Raw genomic sequence first — 25,461 nt, forward strand, 5'->3', positions numbered from 1 at the left:
CTTTTGAGGTGAGTTGATAGGCAAAAAATGATAATTTTGACTGTATTCTTTAGACCTTGCAACACTCAATAAGTCCAGTAATTTATGTTTCATACTCTGATTTAGAGGTGATTCAAAATGTGGTTTATGAATAAGACAAATACTTCATCCTTCAAATTTTGCTTGTAGAATAATAATTCCCAGCACTGTGCAACCTGCTACTCTGAGCTTATTACTGTGGATATTTCAATTCTTATCCTGGTACAAAATAATAACTCCAAAACATGTGTACATAGCTTCAAACAAAGCCCTGTAACTCTTCAGTTATTGAACCTAATCCCACTAAAAGTGTCGGGTTGCATAGTTCTGTTACTGTCAAAAACACCCTGAAAGATTCAGCTTGTTCTCTCGTACAGTCAAAAGACAAAAATTCATCGTGCTTTAACCTCTTAAAACCCAGCGTCCACATATATGGACATTACATTTCTGCTTCTCAAACCCATGATACTTCATTTTTTCAAACTTTGACCTATTATCCACATTTAGGGACACTGCCCACATCATTTTTTTGGTGAAATCACAACATTAAACCCATTTTGTGGAAAAACAACAACAACATCGAGAACCATTACAGTTCAGATATTATGCTTATTAGGTCTTACTTATCCCAAATAGCAAGGTGAATAAAAAATTACAAACCAGACAAAAGCTTATTTCTTGAGAGGTTCAACTGTTAAAAAACAAGATTTGGGGAAAAAATAACATAAAATCCAGTTCTTCTTTAGTCACTTCAGAAGTCTCCTGGCTCATTGGAAGGACTTTCTTTCTCCTATATTTTCCACAATTAAAAAAAAAGCATTATTTTCCCCCACTTTTTCCTATATGGCCACCTTTGAAGAGAAGACAATAAAATTAAGATTGAAAAGACCTGACTTTTGACCAGGCGTGCATTTGTTTTGGAAGCAAATGAGTGGAGTTACATCGTGCAGTTGTCTGAAACGTGAATGGATCCACATTCGACCTGACAGCAGATGCTGAGAAGTAGCATTTAGAAATTGACATTTTTTTGTGCTGTAATCTAGTTTTCTAGTTGTGGATTATGATCAGGCAAATATATAGAACATGAGACTATTTCAAGGTCACTTGTAAATTCCCCATGGGGCCTTTAAGTGAACTCACACTCAACTCATGAGACAACCTGTTGCTCATCCATGGCTCATCCTGCATGTTTGCATCTCATGCTGAGTTTACTGTCTGCCTGTGGTCAATTTTAGCACCACACACACAACTCAAGAAGAGTCTCATCCAAACGTCATCTCACTAAATATTTATCCTCAAACACAGATCAGATATCGTGTCACAACATCACAGATTGTTGATGCCATGGTTGACTTAGTGCAGCTGATGCATGGCACCAAGAAGTATCTGACCTACGTCAAGCAGCATGGTGTGTTAATGCTACGGTTAGCCGCTAGTTTACTGAACTTAGTGCTGAACCTAAAGCTCAGCGTATCAGATACCAGCAGGGTTGCATTGCCCTGACCACATGTGCAGGTTCACAGGCTGAGAGCAGCCACCTCTGATGAATCATCCTGCAAACACACACACAGCCACAGAGGAGCTGGCGTAACAATGCAGCCTGCAGATTGAGTCATGGAAACTGAGCAGTTGTGCAACAGCTCAACTCAATGAGATTAATTTTGATTCAAAATACGCACAGGTTGTTGCACCCCAATCTCACTGCTACTGCCCTCTGATGGAGATGGTTATCAAAACAGCCACCTCCCACAAACCCCATCTCTTTCTGTGAGCTTCAAGTATTAATGCTAATGCTTGAAAGACAGTTCATCACAGAGGCAGGGGCGCAGCTACAATTAGGCAAACACAGGCAGTTGCCTGGGGCCCCAAGATTCCCAGGGGCCCCCAAAGCATCTCTTAAAAACTGATTTATGAAGTTCTCTTCAATTGAAAGCATTTCTTTCTTCTAAATCTTACTTCACCTTCTTCAAAATACATCAAAAGGCTTAATCTTTAATGATGGTTTTGGGTACTCCCCCTTCCTTCTTTTTCAATGGGCTACTCCATGTTACAACACATCTGAAAATTTGATTCAGGAAGTAAGTGGTACATATAAGTGGCATATAAGACTTTTAGGATTTTAAGGACTTTATCTAGCCCAGGAAATAGGATAATTTTCTCAAAATCAAACTTTTTGAGTTGTTGATAAACATTATTGTACAAAATCTCTTTTTTGGGTACATAACTCACTGGACAGGGGGTCAAATAAAAATACATTAACTTTAAAATAATAGTACCAAAAGGTATGGTAACTGTAAATATCACCTCTTTCAGTTGATTTTTTTTCCAGTTTTATGTTATGCTTGATATTTACACATTTTTTCTTTACTAAATTATTTTTTTTCAATATTTACCTTTTGTAATGTTTTTCACTTCATACTTTCTTGTTTTTTACTGTTTCTCTGTAAATTCCCCACTGTGGGACAAAAGAAATAAGCTGCCAATTGACCATAAAATATTTCAAATCCAGGACAAAGTGGACTAAATTATGTATTCACTTTTTTCAAAATTAAACTAAAGTACAAATCTTGAGGAAATGCATTTAGTTGCGTTAAGTTACCATGTACAAGATTAGCACTGTCTCATGCCTTGATTCTCGGAAAGAGACAGTGGACCCAGGGAAGGCCAGTCTAGCTCTGAGGAAGACGAGTTACAAGGACATGGAGGGCCCCATTGACTGGGTTTACCTTGGGCCCCAAAATGACTAAATACGCCCCTGCACAGAGGATGTTATGAGGGCACCTCTGTTTAATCATGTTTGGTAAAATTAGGCCAACATGTAACAGAGGCTCAGCTCTAAACAACACACGTCATACTGACACTTATTAACCCACATGTGAGGCGAGCCAAAACAAGACAAAAACAGGGAGAAGAGAAGAGAAGAGAAGAGAGACAGAGTGAGAAACAAAGGTTTGATTGGAGGAGATGCAGGTGAATCTGATTCATGATGGCATATAATTAGAGAGACAACAATAAAATACAAAATTCTGGTAACAAAGTATGTACAATTTTATTACAAATATCCACAAACATGCAAAAATACTGATAAAAAAGTGAATACAAAGGTTGCTTCAGTAAAAAAAACTCTGCTTTATATGAAAAACAGTTTCACCTTTTTCTTTACAGAGCCAGAAATAGTAACAGGTAAGGAGCTACGCAAGAGTAGAATGGCAGTTGGTGTGCCACATATGCAATCTTTGGTGATAAACACACACATTCACACACACACACATTTACACACATACACACACGTTAGGACCAAGAAGTGTTTTTGGCGCCTGGTATGCATGAATGCTACAGGCTTAGTCACACCTCATGCAGCACCGTCTTATCTGCTGGTACCAAGGCATTGTGGGATTACTCACAGTGTCTGAGTGTCTCTGAGGCACTTTTCACGTTGACTACACTGCAGTCAGAAAGAGGAAGTTCAGAGCTGATGTGTGTGTCCTGAGTCTTCACCTTCATGCCACACCTCAGCAGACAGGCCGAATGTGTGACACATTATTTTTTCCGGGGTGTGAAAAAAAATGAAGAAATGTAAATTATTACGAGAAATGGGAAATGTTACAGCTTGAGATTTGATCAAGAAGCTGTGGGGGGGTCGTGTCACTGCCATGTGCCAACGGTGGACCGGCTTCATCTTTTGCTCCTTTTAGCATCACATACAGACATGCAGATTGACTGTGTCCACCACACAAGGCGTGCTGTTAAAAAAAGGTGCAGTCCGCTGAAATAAATAAACCCTCTTCCTTCTCCTTTTACTGCCTATTTCTTTTCTACTCAAAGCACATTAAGCACAACATTTAACCTGTCAATTTCACAGCATGGACGAGAAAAATAAGTATTTCCATGAATCCTGGGGGCATCAGTGGCTTTAAGAAGAAGAAATAGCTGCAATGGGTGTGGTTTCATTTCAGCATGAACGAAATATGGGTTATTTCTTGAAACAGAGGTAAAGATTTGTATCAAAAATACCACAGGATACTGGAATTTGCTTGTTACTTGCACTTATTAGAAAGAATAAATAGCATCAGGCACATCTTGCTGCATCTGTTAACATTTAGCCTCATACTTTAATGGCACATCAAGGTAACACTCCACTGCAATTATCTCTTGAGTCTTCTTCTTCTTCTTCAGAGCCCTGGTCTCTTAGCTGGTGTGGCCCCGAGTCACACAACATTTTTAAAAACCCACCAAAAATAAAGCCTCTGTTTTAACTTTGTGCAACAGTCAGCGGCAGTGAGCGTATAATAAGAGAAATTCCTTCAATGTCACACTCACATCTGGAAATGTGACATGGCTTAAGAAAATGTTTGAGCTCTCCTGGCAAAAACAAAACAAGAGCAAAACAAACACTAACACTGAAGGTACATCAAGTCTTCTCATGATGAAACACTGAACTTTGTGTAATCACATATATTTTGTTTTTATGGCTTCAGCCCTTTAGAGAGTTTGTGCATTTTTGTCTTAAAATGGTTTAAAACTATCATAAAATGGGTACAAAGTCTTGGTATGTACAAAATATGCATTGAATTTGCACGTTGCAGTCATGTTAAGTTTTTATTCTGGGTAATTCTGTTAAATCCAGGCCTAGTTCACATTTATCCAAGTCTCTGTTCTGCTCCTCGCTGTCTCTGTCCCAGACTTTTCTCTCTGAACTCTCCAGGTGGTTTTCTGCACGGTAAGTATTTCTTTCTGTTTGCACTCCATTCTCCTTTGTCGGTGATTTTTGGTTAAGCTCCTCTTCTGGTGCATCTGACAAACTCACGTGTGCCTTCTCCACACCACCGTCACTGACTCCTGCATCTCCATCCTCCTCCTCTTCCTCCTTGATTTCCTCTGCTGCTCCATCCAAGCTGGAATCACTGAGGAAAGAGTGTGGAGTTTGGGTGTCCTCCATGGAAAGGCGGATCTCATCTGAAAGAAGGCCTCCCAGACTGTTCCCTGCGCCTGGGGTGAGGGGCATATCCTCTGGGTCCTGGTCTGGATCCTGGTCTTTGCTGCAGTAAGCATAGCGGTGGTTCATGTGCTGGGAGTAAGAGCCGGAGTGAGAGAAGCGTTTCCCACACTTGTCACATTGGTAGGGTTTCTCTCCAGAGTGCAGCCGGCTGTGCTCGATCAAATGGTGCTTGTGCTTGAAGGCCTTGTTGCAGATCTTGCACTCGTGGGGACGCTTTCCTGAAACGAATTAAGAGAAACTTTAAAAACATGTTTAGAAAACTAATCTTTCAGGCTGTTTCAGAGGTTAAAATGTTCACAGTGTGCGCAGGGGCAGAAGCCTTCTAAAGGGCAGCCCTACATCAACTCTTACCCATCGCTGTGATTTCTTTTGATCTGCTACAATTTGCTTTTTAAGTTTTGATTGGCTGTTTGCAGAAATCCACTATGAAGCGTGAACAACAAAAACATTATGATCCAGACCACAGTTGTTCACACTACTTCCTGATTTGTTAAATACATGTCATCAGGTTTTTCTTTTTACATTTTTGAGGGAAACACCTGTGACATTTATGTTTTTAGAAAATAAATTGTGTAAAATTTTCACTTTTTATGGTTTGTTGCACTTTTAGCAATTTCTTTTGTGAGTCCGGACACAAGTCTGTGAACTATTAAAGTTTCAGGTTTAAGGGTTGTATTGATGTATAGCTAAGGTTTTATGCAAAAAATGACACTACAGTATGTAAAAATGTAAAGATATGGTATGGTAGGTCTTACAGAGTTCAGTGAAAAGATATAAAACATTTTCTGATACACCTAAAAGAATTGTTTTATTGACATTATCTTGCTTTGCCTGGCTCGAACAGGGGCCTCATGTGGGCAAGAAAAGTGAAATAAATAAAAAAAAGTCAGAGCCAATGAAACAGAAGGGCCTTTGACATTCTAGCTCATTTGCAGTAGTGATGGTATAACATTAGCTCAATTTTTTTTTTGTGGCCAAAAGTTCCTGGCAGGATCTTTGCCACCAAATCTTATGGATTAAGAAAACTGTAAAATTCTTCTTTTTTTCTGAAAAACGAAATTCTACAGTGTAACAAACAACTTCCATGTACCAAATGTTTATTGATTCATTAATTTGTCGATATCATAAACATCTTTAAGCATGTGGTGAACACATTTATTACTAATTCCTTTAAACCAAGCCAACCAACTCGTGACATTAACTTGCCCCAGACTTAGCAAGATACCAAATAAGCCTAATTTCCAAAGACCCTGAATAAAAAAATCAATATAGACAGTTTATTTATCTACTAATTTTTTTTCTTGTTAAAGGTCTTGTTTAAGCACGGTTAACCTGCATTCTTTTACTGGCCAGCAGGTGGAGACTCCTCTTTTTGAAAATGAAATCGGACGAGAGAGAAAATGATAAATTAAAGAGTGAGTAAATATTTTACCTTAAGTTTATACTCTAGGTTAATGGTTATAAGTCCCATTTGATACAACATGATGATTATTTTGTAAGTTGTAAATAATTAGACCAATAAGCTTAAAAGCATGGGCACCAGCTAGTTTTTGACATAGAGCCTTGTAAGAGTAGACCAGAAGTAGATTTTAAAAAATAGTGATGACACAGCAGCTAGAATATAAAAAATAATGAACAGTCCATGGTATTTCTTAAAATGTAAATCTACAACTCTAAAACAGATTCTGATCACCAAACTTCAGAAATTGCACATCGTCAAAGTTATTTTTTCGACTTTGCTTACTGACCTGTGTGCTCGTATTTGTGCCGCAGCAGAGAGCTGCTCTTCTGAAAGGTTTTTTCACAGATGTCACACGCATAAAGTCCCTCGTCTGTCTTCTTCAGCCTCTTCCTCCCAGGCCCTCCTTCCCCATCCAGTCCATCATCCATGAGAGAGAGGTAGTCCAGAGCCCCACGGCTCAGTGCCTCACCCTGAGGAAGAAACATAAAAGTTATGATAACACATTCTTAGAGCAGTGGTTTATGGTATTGTTGGAGTTTTTTTGGCCTGTTCTTTTGAAGCCTTACCATGAGGACTTGTCTCTCCTGGTGGATCTTCTTCATTGCTGCCTCTGCGTCTGCGTCCATCATGAAAGCAATAGGAGATATAAACCCAGGGCTGCTAGCTGGCTGACTGAATGGAACTCCAGCGATGCCGTCATGCCCAGAAAGCCCTAAGCTGGACTGCTGGAAAAGAGGAAATCCGTTGTATAAGGCACCTGGAAACACAGGAGCTCCAGCCCCGCTGTAGACTGGGTGGTGGTGGTGAAAGGGATGATGTGAAGTTGGACTGAGTCGTCTAAGCTGCTGGGTGCTGAGCTCTCTCTTCTCTCCTCTGGCTGTGTTACCGTTTACAGTCTTTCTGCTGTCCTGGTCTGAGAGCTGTTTTGGCAGGGAGAGGTCGAGCGGTTCATTCTGTGCGGATGGAAGGTGCTGAGGTGATGACAGCTCAGGAGGACAGCTGGTGAGGTCCAGGCAGACCAGTGAACCAAACCCTGAAGAGGGAACTCTCCTCCTAGCTCGAGGAGATGACATCTCTGAGGAGTGGTTGATCGGTTGGCTCGGGCTTCCTTTTTCTTGGCTGGACCAGAAAGCGTGGAGGGGCTGTGGAGGGGAGTGCATCGCCAGCAGGAGCTGCTGTGGGACGGAGTGCCAGCTGGGCTTCTGTAAGGGTGATTTGTTTTCAGAGAGACCATTTGTGGCATCACCTGGTTTGTTGTTGTTGTCCAGTTGGAGAGAGGGTCTGGGGAAGAATAAAGGTGGAGAGGCGAGGTCTTTGCTGTGAAGGCCCTCAGGTGGCTCCACAGCCTCGCGGTTCATCTTACAGAGGTAACGCTCGTGCTGCAGGAGCACCGCCACGTTGGGGAAAAGCTGTGAGCACCATCGACATGTCACCCCGAGCACTCCTCTCTCTCCCTCAGCTGAACCTGTTGATTCTCTCCTCCTCTCAGGTGACACTTTACTGTCAGGTCCTCCCCCGTTAAACATCGCCCTCCTTTCCTCCATGGCGGCTCCTCCTCCTCTGTCCATGTCCTCATCTTTCCTCATTTCCCTGTGAAGCATCTCCTGCAGCATTTGCTCAAACTTGGTCCCGGAGTGCAGATAAGGCAGCAGGGTGGTCCCTTTAAGAATACTGGCCCTCAGGGAGAGCTCTGCAGAAGGCTCCCAAAGCCGAGCCAGGTCGGCAGCTCGTGGAAATCCTGCATGATTTGGTTCCTGCAGTGAAAGCTGGTGGGGATCCAGAGCAGTGATATTATCTTTGGTCTGTGGAGCCATCGGGGAGCCCTTGTCATTACTGTTTCTCCCCCCGCCTGCAGAGGGAGACATTGGAAATGAGTGGTGGTAGGAGCTTTGGCTGTGTCCATTGAACGCACTGCTGGCTCCTCCGGTGTTTGACCCTCCATTCAGACACTTTTTGCTGCTTAAGTGGGAGCTGTACGATCCAGAGTGTGAGAAACGCTTCTTGCAGTTCGAGCACTCATACGGCTTCTCACCTAAAGAAGAACAGACACGCAGCGTGTATCAGTCAGACGATCCAGAGGTCAGCTTAAAAATACCTTCAACGTGCATGTGAGCCTTCAACACTGTTTAAAATCCTTCAACACATGAAATTATGTTTAATTTCATCTCCTTTAACTGGCACAATATGTTGGGTTAGTGATACAGTGGAAACAATGGCAAATTGCTGGGTGAGTTTGTTTTTCTGTCTCACCGCTGTGGATGCGGAGATGCTCCTTTAAGTGGTGTTTGTACTTGAAAGCTTTCCCACACTCCAGACATTTGAACTTCCTGTTCTCCATGGCTTGATCCAGACACATTGCACCCTGGGAAAAAGAAAATCCTTTTAGTTTAACAATACAACATAACTCAGGGTTAAATCGATTCAAGCTGCTCTGGATGTTTCTCCCTCTGTCTGTGCGTCTCACCTTGTCCTGCACTTGGTTGTGTAGCGCCAGGTGCCGCTCCATCTGTGCCCTATGGGTGGCAGTGTATCCACAGAGGGGACAGGACATGTGGACCCCCTCTCTGTCCTGACAGTATCTGATGTGGTCTCGTAAAGACGCTCCTCGCTGAAACATCCTGTGGCAGAACGGGCAGGCCTGCTGAGTCCTCCCCACATCTAGAGTCCAGGTAGAAATAACGATTTAGTTAGAGCAAAGAAAATGTCAAAGATTTATTGAATACATTGGTTTCTTCATCCTGCTCAAAGTTGTGGAGGAGTAGAGCACACACCCTAAACAGGTTGCAAGTATATCACAAGGCCATGACATATATCGAGCGACACCCGCACCCACTCTCACGTTTCATATAAGTATACAGTGAAGGGCAAACGGGCAGGATCTTCCTGCACAACTCGATATAAATAACCACGTCGAAAAATCATCCGTCTCTTTTTGGATGTGTGTGGTGGCTGTTTTTTTATTCTCATTTTACCGTCTTTGAGCGTGTCTTGGTGTGAAGCTCTGGACAGAGGGTGTGTGGCCTGCAGCCAAAAGCAGCACACAGGGTGTGAAGACGTGACACAAAGGAAATGTGTTGACCAGGTTCGATATCCTGAGCGCGCGTTTAAGAGGGAGCTACTGGTGTCATCAAGCCAAGAGGAAGTGTTAATGAACTATCATTCAAGTAAAGTCTATATAATCATTACATCCTGTGTATACATACTGAGTACAGTTTTTTTTGTTTTTTTAGTTGGTTTTTTTTAAACTTACTGTGTTTAAAGTTTGACTTCTTTATTTATTATTGTGTTTACAGCTTGTTCTTATTTGTCATTGGTTTACACTACAGTTCTTATGTTGACAGTTTTATAATTGAAGTTCCTTGTTTTTATTTCATAGTGTTCTGTCTCTGTCTTGAATCAAATGGGTATTATAATGATTCGTGACTATATACAGTATATATCCTGTGTATATCAATGAATTTATTATATATATCAGTTGATATATGGGATATCGGCTGATATGTTGGATATCGGCCGATATGTTGGATATCGGCTTTTTTTTGCCCCTAGTATCAGTATCAGCATCGGCCTCAAAAATCCCATATCGGTCGGGCTCAAGTGTGCAGTGAATATAGTTTAGCTGGGCTCTTACGTTGTTTGGATTATTTCAATGTTCATTGTTTCAAATGCTCTTTGTGAATCCTTGTTTTTAAAGGTAATACACACAAAACACAAAAAGGAAAGAAATTTGTGTTTGGTATATAATAATATAGTATTTCTTTGTCGGAAAATTCTTCATGGCATGAAAGTAACAGCATGCCAACAGCACAGTATAAGATTTATTGCTATACAACATGGTTACAACAAAGAAATAACCCACCAAACACAAATTATTTTCTCTCTTTTTTCTAAAATTACACATGAAGCGCTTTATGAATAAAGTTGTTTTTAATGAATGTGTTGTTATAATATTTGCTCTTAAGTATCTATCTTAAAAAATAAAATATGAAATTACCTTTCATTCAACTTCAAATATTTGAGATAAAATGAGCCACAGCATTATGTTGTAATAGTAGATTTAATACAATTTTTGGTATTTACAAAAGGAAACCTCCATTGTCTATTTGTTTAATCATAACAGTTAAATAAATGATAAATTAAACCGTAGATTTTCCTTTCTTGTTGTCTCAGGATAAAGCTTGCCAGAATCTGAACACTCCTATCTATCATAAACCTGCAACTTAACAGCAGTAAACACACAATACATGACTTTTTATATTTCAGTTTATAATGATTGTGTCTTCAGTATCACTATGGCAGATTTTCCCTTGTTAACCCACCTGCTCCTTCAGGTGAGCTGTGCTGAGCTCCTGGCGACCAGATGGCCGGTGGAAGCTCGTCGTGCCTGCTCCCCGGGTGGTACACAGCTGCCGTCCCATTGTGGTTCAGATGGTCCAAGAGACTGGCTGAGTTAGAGGCCTTCCTTAACTGGGCCAGAAATTCATAGTGGGCCAGGTCCTCTAAGGCATTCTGGGAGTCTGAGTTCTTACCTAGAATCAGAAATCAGAGAAAAAGATCAACAAATAATTATCTTTTTCATTCTTGGGGTTCTGGCTTTTCTGTCGTGCTGTGTTTTTGTCATTCTGTGAAATTAATTACATGATTTAGATTCATGCGCACAGTCTTTAAAACATTTCACTGAAATAATCAAATAAATAAATAAATAAAATTCTGGATGGAAAAGCAGCAACAAGCTGCGTTGGATTAATTATAACGACAACAAATTATGTGTTGGACAATGCAAAACAACATAAAAACATCCAGCAGTGCATTTCTATAAAACCTGCAGAACTGATTTTTTCTCTAACAAGAAACTGATGACTGAATTTTAAAGGTTGCTAATCACTCTTCTTTGTAATTGCATTCATGCATCTGATCCGTTTCTGCTGTTACGCTTTAAGTGTAAAATCAAATTCTTGTAATCTTTCATTTCCGATTAGGTTTTTAATGTGCCACTGTGTGTGTGTGTGTGTGTGTGTGTGTGTGTGTGTGTGTGTGTGTGTGTGTGTGTGTGTGTGTGTGTGAGTGCAGAGTAAGGATATGTCGTGCAAAAAAGAGACACGGTGCAACTGAATCTAACAGGACTAAATAGTTTACTGGAGGACTGGCGGATAAAACAATAAATTTGGGTTCTGGTTGGCCAGATATGAAACTAGACTTCAAGAATTATTTTTCCTTCGTGCCCTTCAGTGCAGTGACAAGCAGCCAAAGAGAGGGAGAGCCAGCTTACAGCGACTTTGAGGAAGATTTTTCAAATGTTTGCAGATGTTGGCATATTTAGCTCTTTTTTTATGTGGTGAAAGGGAAGAGCCTGTGTGGTTGAGTGTTGTAAAAACTCAGCTTTGCCTTCATCAGGCGAGGCCAAATCACACGAGGCGCAGGAGCTAAGTGATTGTTAGTAGGCAAGCCGCGTGAGCCTTTGATCTCGCCTAAATAAAAGGGAAAGCCTCACGTCGCGCAGTGCTGATTTCAGTACCGTAACGTCACCTCTTTGATGCATGGAAATATTGTGACATTGTGTGGGATGAGTTCTTTTGTCATGCTTTCAGAAGGCTGCCTTTTCAAAGAGAAGAGTGAAAAGACAGAACAGCTTGTAGGGAAGGCATGGTTTCACAAGGAGCTGATATGAAGGTGTTTCTAGAGGGTCTTGAGGTGCATCGTGAAGCTGGAGGGTCTTGCGTCAGAAAGAAAGCTGTGGACTTGTTTACTTACACAGTGAAGCCTTACACCACAGTCTTAAACCACTGACATATATCACACTACATACATTTGCATCTTCATTTTTCAGAATCAAAATTAAATTCAGAATATGAGGAAGTAGCTTACAGCTTTTTTCAAAAGACTTACAGTACATCCTCAGTGGGTCCTGCTCTCCTTCCCTGTCAGTGTTGGGTGCTTGGTTGGGGTCCTCTGCAGCCTCGGTGTCTGGCTCCACCTGTCCCCAGTAGTTCCTGCTGCCGGGGCTGAGGCTATGCGGCTGTGTGGAGCGAGCAGGGCTGCCAGGCTCCTCCGTCCCTTCGCTGGGCGTCAGGCTCGTCTTGTCCAGGCTTTCCTGGGGCTCCAGGCTCCACAGGCCAACCTCATCTTCCCCCTCAGAGCCCAGAGAATTCACCTGCTCAGCATCTACTGTGAGGAGAAAAGAAAAATAAAAAATTTTAGAAGGACAAAAAAACCTGAATGACGAGTGCAGTTAAAATGCTGTGGAGCTAATAGGCAGTGGATTTATTTAAATACGTTTCAATCAACTCCCATGAAAGTGTGTCTTAAATCTACAGCAAATGACACGCTGACTTACTTTCAAGCACATTCAATTTTTAACAAAATTGATTAAAAATGCAAGAGACATGTTTCTGCTTCTAATTTCCTATACTCTTTTGTTGGTTGAGCTGTCGTTTATGATGAAAACAAACCAGAGAACATCCTGCGTAACTGATAAATATGTCAGGAACTGAAACTAAGCAGGGAGAAGCAGAGACATAAATTCACAAACGTTTGGTGGAAACTGTATCCTACATGTTGTTTGAAGTTAAAAAAACAACTGCTGTATTCATTTTTCTGTTTTTTTTTGTAACCCTTTTCATGTGAAGCTGTCCAATGTGTTTCTTATAAATAGATATTTTATATGGCTTTGTGCGGTTTTTATGTGTGGATTATGATCAATACAAAGAGACTCAGCATGACACACTCGTATTTCACGCACAGCAGGTCCAGAACTCTAAAACAAACGTATTATATGGTATTATATCATTATATACTTTAAATATTTCTCTGAACTGTCTCCACAATATTAAAATTTGGAAGGAGAAATATCAGGTTATTTGATCGTCATTTCTGGTCAATTTTGTGTAATTTCTAAACAGATGGTTTTGCTCTGATTGTACAGAAAGTGGAGTGGTGCTTTCATTTCAAAACTAAAAAATAAACCAAGAAAGGACAACCAAATTCTCAAAGTATGTTAAATTATGTCATTACTTTTATGCTTTGAATAATGTATATGTTGGTTTGATGATTTCTTCCTTTAAATTCCATTTTTATCTTAATTCAAAATGTTTTGGCTCTAAATACTCAGCTACTGTGACTGTGTAAAATATTGTACATTTATCGTCACAGCTCTGGGTTTTAAGCACACACACAGTTTATAGTTGTGGGTACTGTGCGGTATGTAAAAAGAAAAGATAAATAACATGTTGTAATTTAAATTGTACCCTGGAAAGATGCACAGCCCTTTCCCATGGCAAAGACAATAAATGACAATCACAAACACATGCCCAGGATTTCAGCTGGAGGCTCTTATTTCCAAGGCTTTTTCTGAGGACTCTCTGTTTTCCCTTTCACTGATTGGCAATATCTAATCACAACCAAGTTACGTCCATTTAAGAACACAAATAGAGTCTTTGCCAATGCCTTTGAAATACACCATCAGAGAAAGCCAGACCATTATCGAGGGGGGAGCACTGACTGTGCCAGCATGCAGAGGGCCAGTTCTTCTTTTTCGTGTTGTTGTGAAAGTAAGACTTCTCATCAGTTACTGACGAAGGTCACAGAACAACGTGGTCATGCTACTGATTAGTTTAAAATAAATTTTCCACTCTGGCCTGGAGATCGTAGTGCCTCTTTTTATCAGATCAGAGTGAAAATGAGGTTTCACAGCTCAATAAATTTTGCAAAACACACAAACAAAGTTTATTCATTAAACTGTCAAAACAACTCTCAGTCAGTCTTGAAAGATTTTTTCAGCTTTGTTTGAGCTTGTCCAAATTCACCCGTACTGGAAGGCCGACTCTGTAATTGATGAGAGTTTTTCTTTCAACGCTTCAACACATTCGGTTACACCCCACAGCGCACGGTGACAAATGCCAGAGATGGCGGCTGCTCTGAGGGAGACATTTCAGGCGATCGACCTCAGCAAGTACACATCTTGTAGACACAAATAAACAGATAACACGCACACACACGCACACTCACCCTGTAAGTGAAACAGCAAAAGCTGCTGCTGCAAAGGGGGGCAACCCGCAGTCACAAACACACTTAAAAACAATTCTTCTTCTAAAGTTCACACTGATGAGTGTATTAGCTAATCTGAACTTCTAAACACCTACATGTGTATCTGTTTGCATCAGCAAGCTGTGTAACCTGCCCCAGCTTCATTACACACATGTAAGAAAGTCCGCTCATGCAAAGCTCTGAATCACCCAAGGCTAGTCACCAAAGCCTCTGGTCCATGCAAGGCTGCTGTGCTAACATGGGCAGGAATGACTCGCTCTTACAGGGGGGGTGAAACTGCTCATAACATGTGCTCCCCTAAAGCAGGCAACACTGAAGTTATATGAAGTATTTGATGCCGACTTATCATCCCTGCAGGAGTTTCCTGGGATGATAGGACATACCACTGGGCCCATAAAAGAGCCAAATCTGGTCCGGATTAGAGTGAAATTGGCTCTAATTTTCCCTCCCATGGCACTGAGTGACACTGAGCCCATATACGCTGTCATTAAAGCAGCACCGCGCTGGGATGGCTTTCATTATCTGGCCTGCTGATTTATTTATTTTGATGGCAAATGTAGCCTTCAAGTTGGTCCTCTTGTGTTGGATCAGGATGGTTTAATCTTTGAACAGCGCAGGAGGTTTTGGACTGCTGTGAGAAGAGATTGTACATCAAGGTAGAAAGAAGCTGAAAGAAGCAGAATATGAAATATCACACAGAACAGCAAAGTAGAAACCAGCCACTGCTATTGTGCATAAAGCGTAGTCTGCGTGGGAAGTATGTGACTCATACCCAGAAAGTGCTAACTGTACTGTGCTGCATCATGCTTGACAATGTCGATCACTCGGTCTTCAGGGGACTCTATCTGATGCTTTGACAACAACAACTGTGTTTGGATCAAACTATTTTAATCTGCCTGTCTGACAGTGACAGAATATCTGAGAGACTGACGGCCTGTCTGCCAAAAACAGAGTCTGCTCTCAGCATGGGGACTTTGTGAGATATGACAGAAGACATCACTCGTATTGGAAAGCTTGTGATCCATCTTAAATCTGAACTGAAGCCTGAAAGTTGATGATCTACAGTAGTTTTAAAAAATCCAGAAGGAAACCCTGAATACTTATAAAAGCACATGTGTGTTTGATACAGATAGAAGAATTTAAAAACCGCATTAAAAACACAACAACAATAAACTAAAATCTCAACACGTCTCCTGCGCTGGCTCACAGCAGTAAAGACATAGCTCCTCATTCACCACTGTTTATTTCCCAGAGGGCATCTACTGTACAGCAACACGCTGAGCCTTAGTTTATTTTACGATGCACATATGTGATCTGGTATTGACTCAGTAATTATGTGGCTAAATGGTAAGCACGCAATAATTACCTAGAAATTACCTTGTTTGTTTCATTTGGTTCTAAATGGAAACAAACAAGGCCAGGCACAATTTAGCACACGTTGTAACCGTTACTGCTTTGTTGGTTTTTACAATTCTGGATCATCCAATCAAATAGACAGAAAAGCTGTAATGTAACACAATGTCATGAAAAATAAATAAATGTTTTCTTGCAGCAATATTTAAAACATTTTGTAAAGCAGAGACACAGTAACATATTTTGAGTGTTTCTTTCACACTTTTGTTAGAAATGTTAGATTTAACACATATTTAAAGTACATTTTTTGATTTATCAGCTAAATGCAAACAATTAAATAAATTATAATATACACTGAGAAAAAAAGGACAGCACAAATGTTTACATTAAGTTTGGGAGTTGTAATGCATTTCCTTTTTTTAAGGTAATTATTCACATTGTCTAAATATAATGTAACTTTTTTAAAACAACATTCAGTTTAACTATAAAGGAATAAAAAAAACAAAGCTGGTCTTTATGTGGTACATGGCTGTTATTAAACTCACATCTGATGTATTTCATAAAATGTGAACATGTAGGTTGTAAAGCTGTCAGAAACAAGAAGAGACACAGCACTTGAACATTGATGCATGAATAAAAACTTACTGATCCATCATCTTCCTGTGACAGAGCTGCTTAAAATGTTCAAAGAGATTTTAAATCTTTTCTTCATTTTCAGTTTTGTGTTACATGTTAAAGAAAAAAAATCTTTTCCCATGCTGTTAAAACTGTGTCAGCTTCACAGGTAATATCAGAAGCGCAGCACTTGCTATTTTGAACTCGATAAATAACCACATAAGGGTCACGGACACCCACACGCTAAACAAGAAGCAAAGCAGAGAAAGATGAATGTGTTGTCATTTTACGGTACCTATATGAGCAGATCAGATTCGAGGTAAATCCATATTCATCTCTCGTTTTGACAGCGGTGACCACTCTGTCAGTGTGTCGTAGAAATCAAACCTGTCACTCAGAAACTCTCACCGCCACAGCTCTTCTATTCATACCTGCTGTTTGACATTCATACCATGAGTCAGGGGAGGACCGCGGCCAAGGAACAAACACCTCCCACCTGATCTCCTTCAACTCAGCAGCTACACTCTCTCTGCCTTTCTGGGTGACGGTGCTTTCTCACTTTGGCACCTTTTAGCCTGCTCTGGTCTGCTTTGTTGTCACCTGCCTTAAAAAAAGGAAAAAAAACACCAAGGGGTGGAGACCACATGTAACTTTTGTTTTTTTCTGCCTGTCATTACGAAAACATAGTCACAAATAAGTCAAAACAATAAATAAAAATAATCAATTTCATCAAAAGAAGAAGTAAGATTAACATTTCCAAAGGAAATTCTCAATTTGAAATGTGACTTTTATTTATGTTTGAGGCTTATATCATTAATGATACTGGAATGAAAGTAAAAAATTAAAAGCTCTCAGCTGTGTGTTACCCCAAAGGAAAAGTGATACTGTGATGATTTGCTGCACTATTAATGCATTTTCAGGGCCACAGAGGATGTTGGTGAAAACAATCTTGTCTGATCATGGTTAACTTACCACACACACTGCTACAGAGCTCTAAGTCACTTTGTCAGATCTTGTTTGATTGGTTACAGTCATTTCAAAGCTGGCTGGCAGCGTCCCGCACAGACATCTGCAAATGGCTGCAAATAAATGAGAACGAAACTGTGACGACGTGATAGGGACTGTAAAGGTCAAATGAGCTCGGAGGGAGAAAATGTGATGTGTGATGCAGTTTGTGAATGCGCATTCTCGCTTAATGCTTGGTTTCTTGTGCTGCGGTGTTTACGGAAAGAGGGCTACACAGAGATGCAGAAGCTTCAGTGCATGAAGAGTACAGCACAGAGCGAAAGGAACGCAAAAAGAAGTGATGCTGAAAAAAAACAGTGAGGAATGAAAGAGGAAAAGAGAGGCAGAGAGCAGCGGTGTCAAACTGATTCTGACACAAATTTTCAAAGTGTGAAAGGCAGGGAAATTCCCTCAACACACACACACGTCAACTCATACACAGACACACACTACAAGTGAAAATCAGGAAAAACAAACAGATGTAGCGTTTGTTGTGGGCTTGAACAGGGAGCACGACCGGCTTGCTGCTGCAGAGGACAGCAGAATGATCACACATCGATAAGAAACACATGATGATAAGTGTGTGTGTGCAGCCCTTCATGAATATCTCATGTGCAGTCAGAGTTTGGAAAGTCGGCGGTTCCACAGCAGCAAAGTCACGGCTCTGTGCCTTCAGATGCCCCGCTCATTAGAAGACACCACCCTGTCAGAGTATTTAACCCACCACAGAGCGCTCCGCCGAGGGGCAACATCTGCACAAAGAGAGGCACGAGGGTCACACAAAACAATCACATCGAGTCATAAACAGCAAGAGCATTTCCTCATATTGATTAAGACTCTGCAGGACAAAAGCCACAGCAAACACAGCAGCAGTTTCGCACACTAATGAGCGATCTTTAAATCAACAGCCATACTGAAACTATTCTGTTTTTAATGATTCTGCTCAATTAAAGCCCCCGTGACACAGAAACAGAACCCTTCCAGGCCTTTTATTAGCTTCAAAGCCTCTGAGACATTCACTGATACTACTCACAAAGATGATTTGTCTAAGAGTTGCTTTTTCAGTGTGACTGCGTGCTGTGTGTGTTAGTTTCATTATTCACATTTGAGTTGTCAGTACTATTTCAGAGGGGGGCCTCTGTGAATCAAAGCGCAACCCCGAGAAACACCCATGTGACACTCTGTGGTGTTGTGTAAAGACACTTTGAAAAGGGCCTCAGCGACTGAACGATCGGTACCACTGATCTGTAATTCTCTGTCTTCACGTCACATCACAGCACTAAGCTACAACCTGCTGCGTCTTGAGAAAACATGGACTGACCAGAAAATAAACAGAATAATGAAGAGAATAATGTTTTTTCTTTGTGAAAATCTAATACAGCTACACTCCACCCACTCATATTTGAACTTTGCTTACTGTACATCTCTGCTAAGCTTTCTAAATGCAGCAGATTATGTGCGACTTCCCTGGATTACAAATAACTTTTTTCTGGTGATTTAATCTGCCAAACATTTGGGAATCCCAGCAATGTGTTTCATATTTGGATGAAAAAACTCAAAGCCCAAAGATGACATGATAATCCTAATGTTTGTTTTAGACTCAAACAGCATTTTCTGTGCTACCAGGCCTGCATGTGTTTACGCATTTCAGAGCGGGGACAGAAAGAATGAATTAGTAAATGCAGGAGAAGAGGGACGAAAAAGGGGGGTCCCGTATAACTTGGGGTCTAGACGAGTGATCGGGAGCATGTACACGTTGGTGAATCAGAGAAAGCTGTGACTCACTTTGAGGCACGGTACGCTGAGCAGCATGTGAACGCGGTGTGAAGAAACATAGGTTACACTTCTATCCTCTCTTGTAGATTCCCACACAGGCCAAGTATTCTTAGATCGCGGTGAGTCAACTCTAGACATCCATGATATATTTTTGTAACCTATAATGATGTTCGCTCTCACTGAGCTGACAGCTGCCTCCACAGGAACTACAAGATTAATAGCTGCACATTTCTGGCAGGTAGAGCCCTGAGAGGAGATGATAGTGTGTTTGGAGATATTGAGCTTATCATTTAGTGTAATGTTATAGTTTTGGTAATCAACCTTCTTTCGAGAGCGGCTGAGCCAAAGAAGGTGCTCAGATAACCCAAAACAAACCACAGAGAGTTAAAAAGGGATGGTTTGTTTCTGAAAACACAAAGCAGAGAAGGAGAAAAATGACCAAAACCCAGACCACACTTCAGCTTTCAGTCTAAATGCTTCTGACCGAGCTTGTTTTGTCTTTCACGTCCTGCTTTTTACTGTCACCTGTCCTCCATGAGTCGTCTGCTTTGTTAAGAAACACAACTTGCTTTTAAAAACTACTTGAATAAAACAAACACTGTTTCTGCATCAAATCCTGACTCCACAGAATTGTGAGTTTATGTTTCGCTTGAAATGCAGCAATCAGTTTCCCTGTTCGCAGAAATGAGGCAAGGTGTGAGTAAAGAGGTGTGCAGAGAGCCTTTGTGGTTGCTTGTGTTGTTCCTCTGGAGGTTTCCTGTATGCTGCTGCTGCTGAACATGTTTGCCACCATGTTTACCTGTCCTGCAGACCACCACAGTGAAATTTATAAAAAAGAAACACCTTGTTTGACACGGAGCCTCACCTTCAAAGCAGAAACATGTGGCTGTTTTTTGAACTTAGTGTGAAGCCGGTAGAGGTGACACAATGTCCTGTTCAGTAACACCTTCACAGGAGTTTTTTTCTTGTAAATTTGCAACTACTTTACATTCTCAGGACATTGTTGATATTTTGGTTCTATTAAATTTATTCTTGAATAAAATACTCAAATTGAGTTATATCTACAGCCAAGTTCACTCTGAAAACTTATTTTTTTTGTAAGATATGATTACTGAAAAGTTGTTTAACATGCTTCACAACAATAAGTGTGGTAAACAAAACTGAAAGCCGCTCATGGAGAGTGTTTTCTTTCTAACAGCTGTTTAATTCTCTTTGGCACAAACCGCTGATTGTATTCAAAGCAGTTAAGAGGGCTTCTTCTTCCTGATACTGAAAGTGTTTTGTCTCTGTTTTCACTTGCTTTCTATTCTTTTTAACCCTCATATTTCTGCTCTGCTTTTGTGTTTCAAACATAAATTTGTAAGTTTTTTGGCAAACCTGCACAGGGTAACTTAAAAACAAACCTTTTTGAGATTGTTAACAATTGAAAACACTTTGATATGGGGCACAGCTGGCCTAGCAGTCTAGGTTGCAGGTGGCGGGTTCGAGCCTGGCCTGCGGCCTGTTTCCCACCTGTCATTTCTCACTCTCACCCTGTTTCTGTCTCTATCCACTGTCCTATCCTCTCCGATTAAAGGCAAAAAAGCCCCAAAAAATAACTAAAAAAAAAACCACTTTGATAATATTATATATAAGTTTCTTTATATCAGAATTATGGTAACATTCTATTCGTTTCTGTAAAAGAATTACTGATGTTTTATGAATCATACATGAGACATATTTTTCCGTCAAACCCTCTCACGCTTCTTCAAAGTACAACAGGATACTGGTCCCCCTTTGGGAATTTCTGGGTGAACTTTAAAAATCTGTTAAAACATTCGTCACAAACAAACTGCTCTCTCCGTGATGACGGGCTCGCTGCTCATTCATCGTCTCCATTCTCCGTCCTCACTGTATGTCTGTAACTGCCTCCCACACAACAAACAACTCTGCTGATGTATAAAATGTAAATAAGAAACACTGTTGATATCATTCTGGACTTCCCTACTATGTCAAGCTCCATTGTGTTATCTGACTCATTTACCATCTCAATGACTCACCAGCAGTGACATTGTCATCACTATTGTATCTGCACTCTGTGTGAGGGCTTAGTGAGTGTGAATAAAAAGCCTTGTGTCACTGTGTTGGAGCTCTGCGTCTGTGTGAACGTCGGTATCTGCTGCACTGGAAGCAGGGCCGATGTTGCTGAAAAAGGTTAGCTCGGTTTGAGGAACACGTTATTTGGACTTGGCCCTGTGCCTCCTCCTGTGGCCCGCGATGGTTTCCGTGTAGCGAGGGATCGGTGCTGGAATGCAGTAACGGTCACAGAGGGACCCACGCGCTCACCGCACTGTGAATCAAAACCAAAACTCCACTTCATTAGACTCCTGTCATTGCAAAGACTCTCACACCACTCTATAAATACCCCTGTCTCCCCCCTCCAAATTTGTTTTCCCTCTTTTTTCTTTACACATGAAAATGCTCAGGGACTGTTCCAGCCTTCTGATGTGGCTCTTTATTTTGTACGTTGGCGCAAGAAACCACACAATAGTGGCTCCTTTTGAATATTAAAACATTCTCTGACGGAGCACAAAAGGTTCTGAAGTTTTTTAATAGGGCTGCGCGCTAAATAAAACTTCTCTTTGAGCTTAACAGCCATACAATGTGGGATTTGGTTAGTTCAACTCAGGCTGAGACTTTTACTTACTTAAGATGGGGGATTTGTTTGAGGCTGTAACAAACATGGCTTGTATTCCTCTGACTCTGTCTGCTTCAAACATCTGTATATAGGATCTGTCGGAGGTGTTTTGTGGGATGTGGTGTTCTTTAAAGGACAATAAAGCTTAAAACAACTTCAAGGTTATTTTAAATCAGAAGATAAAAGAGTTCTAGGAAACCTGCACTTTGATACAAAACATCAGAATGAGGAGGTATGCACTTCCTGTGAATCCAAAACCACAGCTCATAGAGCCAATACTGAGCCCAGTTTAATCCTTCAACCAGCCAGGTGCAAAACACAAGCAAGCTCCTGATTCAGCAAAGTAAGGCTGTTTAACAGCAACCTGGATCCAAATACACGTTTCTAAATGTCCTGATGAATGAATGACACAAGCCGTAGACGAACCCTGGCTGTCAGTTCCTGTCTGGAAAACATACACCCTGGGCGCCATCCTCTGGCCTAAATCAACATTACATCCCTCAGCCAGGAGATGATGATACACAAAACATTGCCAGTGACCACATGTGACCTCTGAGGCTTTGAAACATAGAAAAGATGCCTTTCTAATGTGTCACTGCGCTTTTATTTTCTTTGTCTTTCTCTCAATTGTTTCTCACACGTCTTACACACACAACTTTTTTGTATCTATCTGCTCCTTTTCGTCACTTTTTCTGTTCTCTATGCACCGCATAAAGAATTCACAGAGGAACAAGAAAGCACAAACACAAATAAATCTCTTTGTGGTTTTGCAGTCCTGAATATGAAGACACATGAGTCACAACATATAATAATTTGCACACATCTGTATGTTCAATAAGTTGATCTACTTGACTGTGTTTGTGAGAGAAAGTGTGTGCTGTGGATGTGAACGCCTTGAAAAAAGAAACTAATTAAAGTCATGGAGGAAAAATGCAAAGGCAGCAGAACCGCACGAGAAAGTGTGTGCATGTCATTACTGACCTGGCCCCGTCTGAGAAGAAAAAGATGGCAAAAAGAAAGAGGGAGAGAAAAGGGAGAGTAAAACCTCAACCAGCCAAATAATGTATATAAAAAAGACTCAACAAGAAGAAAGGTTTAAAAAGCAAACTTTGGGAGTTTAAGAGGATCTTTGATGTGTATCAGAGGAGGAAAGCAGCCTTGCGACTGGGACGACAGTAATTTTAAGTCGAAGCAGAAGGCTGGCTGCCTGGCTGACTGACTGTGGGCTTTGATGGCGCTGGTTGTTTGAAGTGGTTTTCGGGGGATGGGAGCAGCGTGTGGTGTCAGTGGGACAGGGGAGGTGCTCACGGAGGAGGAGAAGGAGGAGGAGGGGGTGTGTGATGGTGTACAGGATTTGGGGAACCTAGGCTGAGGAGGAGCAGAGGATGGAGGAGAAAAGGAGAAAAATGGGAAAGAGAAAGGGATAGGAGCATGAGGAGGTGAGATACACAGGAGAAGAAAAAAAAGACACTTAAAAAGAAAAAAAGCAACACATGATCGCCAGAAATAGCTGCAAGTCAGAGGAAGAGAAAAAAAAAAACAGGCTATAAAGCCAATTCTCTGAATCTGTGTTTGAAACTCCGAGCCCTGTCCCAATATCAGGCCTGGACACATTCACACCTTCCTCTTACTTGTATCATTTCGATGACGTTACCTCTCTCTGATACGCTGCCAGGCTGCCTTATGACTTACTTCCCCTTCCACCCCTCTTGTAATGCTGGACACATGCACCATATAATCATAACTAAACTCTTTCCCTGAGGTACCAAAGATGAACACGGAGCAAGAAAGAGAAAGTGATTCTGTCCTTCATTGGATTCTTCCTGATCGACTTGTGCATAAATATTTTCTCACGAACGTAGCTGACCTTTGTGACTATTGGTTTTGTAACTTTGCAAAACCAGCAAAATTGTGATAACCTGTCATGTACCGTGTGATATTTTCAAACAAGATGAGATAAGACTATTTACGAGATTGTCACAGAGTGATAAGTGACACCAACACTGATAGCTCTTTTGCATTGCTTCCTTTCAAGCAGCAAAACCTTCCGGTGCATGGATCCTGTTCTTTATCATACCTGAGCTAACAAAGATTCAACCACATGATCAAACACTGCAAACTGCAAGAAAACAACATTTTGCCTCCGCCTGAAGCACACACTGCAAAAACTGAAATCTTATCAAGTGTTTTTGTCTTATTTTCAGTAGAAAATTCCTTTTTAGACTCAATATGAGCCGAATTCACATGACCAATCCAGAAAAATGTCTTGTTTAAAGTTATTTAAGGACAAAAATGAGGTCTGAATTGCTCATAACCAGTAAACAAATTTGCCAATGGAACAAGAGAAAAGTTATTTGTACTAAGACATTGTTCTAGTCTCAAGGAAATTTTCAAGCAATTTTTCTTGCTCCATTGGCAGATTTTTTTACTGGTTACAAGCGATTCAAACCTATTTTTTGTACTCTGATAACTTGAAACAAGACATTTTTCTGGATTGATAAGTTGAAAGTGGCTCATATTGAGTATAATAAGACAATTTTTACTTAAAAAAAGACAAAACACTTGATAAGATTTCAGTTTTTTGTAGTGCAGAGACGGCCGTTGACCAATGTGTTTCTTGATACTAAGGGGGAGAGATGTGTGTGTGTTAAACTGGAAACCTAAAGCTGTTACAGGTGGGTCTGAAAATCAGAGAAGTGTGTTCACTGCACACTGGAATGTGTTTACTCCCACCCAGGTAACTGTTTGATGAGTATCTGTTCAGTGAGTGTGTGAGGAAGGGAGAGAGGGATGTGCAGGTCAGATGAAGGTTGTGCCAGGTGATCACAGGTACAGGCAGACAGAGAGGAAAAGTGGGAGTCTCCCATCATGCCTTTCTTGTTGCGGGTTGCCAAGTCTTGAGTCTTTTTTTCTCTCCACACCTGTTATTAGTACAACATTTTGATCTGCAGTGTTTTTGATTCTGTAAAATCAAGTTTTACCCACATTTTCTTTTTTTTTCCTCAAGTCATTCTGTAACCATTTTGCCTTTATTTGGTAAGAAAGTTGAAGAGAGACAGGAAATGTTGGGGGCAGAGAGCAGGAGATGACACGCAGCAAAGGGCAAAGGTCAGAATCTAACCCACGGTTTCTGCCATGAGGACGACCAGCCTCAGTAAACAGAGCACAAGCCTTAATCTCAGAGCCAAATCGACACTAAACTTTGGGATGTTCCCAGCTCTTTGGCAGGAAATGAAACAGCAAAATATTAATTTTCACAATATTTTTCAGTAAACTGTGTCACCTATTATCTTTTCATTTTAAAATCATTGTGCACAAACTACTAAATGTGAAGTTGCTGCATCAAGATAAAAGAACAGATAAATATTTCAGGCCCAGCGTCCAGTTTTCTTTCTACGTGATCGCACTGAGAAAAAAAAAAACCTGTCGACATGGTTGGGTGTCAGTCGAGAGTGCAACCAGGTCTCAGTCAGTCCAGGAGCAGAAAACACTGGCTTAGATAGCAATGAAGTT

The 25,461-nt window shown here is 40.9% G+C and overlaps 1 protein-coding gene across 1 annotated transcript in view; it reads right to left on the bottom strand.

Moving 5' to 3' along the window:
* Positions 1–3,193: 3,193 nt before the first annotated feature.
* The window catches only part of LOC141793147 (zinc finger E-box-binding homeobox 2), a 30,224-nt gene continuing 7,956 nt past the window's right edge, over positions 3,194–25,461 (bottom strand). The window contains exons 2-8 of the mRNA XM_074673610.1: positions 12,366–12,644; positions 10,799–11,008; positions 8,944–9,137; positions 8,730–8,841; positions 7,046–8,511; positions 6,766–6,949; positions 3,194–5,235 (exon numbers count right to left, since the gene is read on the bottom strand). Of these exons, the coding sequence (XP_074529711.1) occupies positions 4,610–5,235; positions 6,766–6,949; positions 7,046–8,511; positions 8,730–8,841; positions 8,944–9,137; positions 10,799–11,008; positions 12,366–12,644 (3,071 nt within the window). The 3' untranslated portion in view covers positions 3,194–4,609. The remainder of the gene's footprint in view (positions 5,236–6,765; positions 6,950–7,045; positions 8,512–8,729; positions 8,842–8,943; positions 9,138–10,798; positions 11,009–12,365; positions 12,645–25,461) is intronic.

Source organism: Halichoeres trimaculatus, unplaced genomic scaffold (assembly GCF_033239565.1).
Source record: "Halichoeres trimaculatus isolate MK-OKI-2021-1 unplaced genomic scaffold, fHalTri1.1 fHalTri1_scaffold_1, whole genome shotgun sequence".
NCBI classification, from domain to species: Eukaryota; Metazoa; Chordata; class Actinopteri; order Labriformes; family Labridae; genus Halichoeres; species Halichoeres trimaculatus.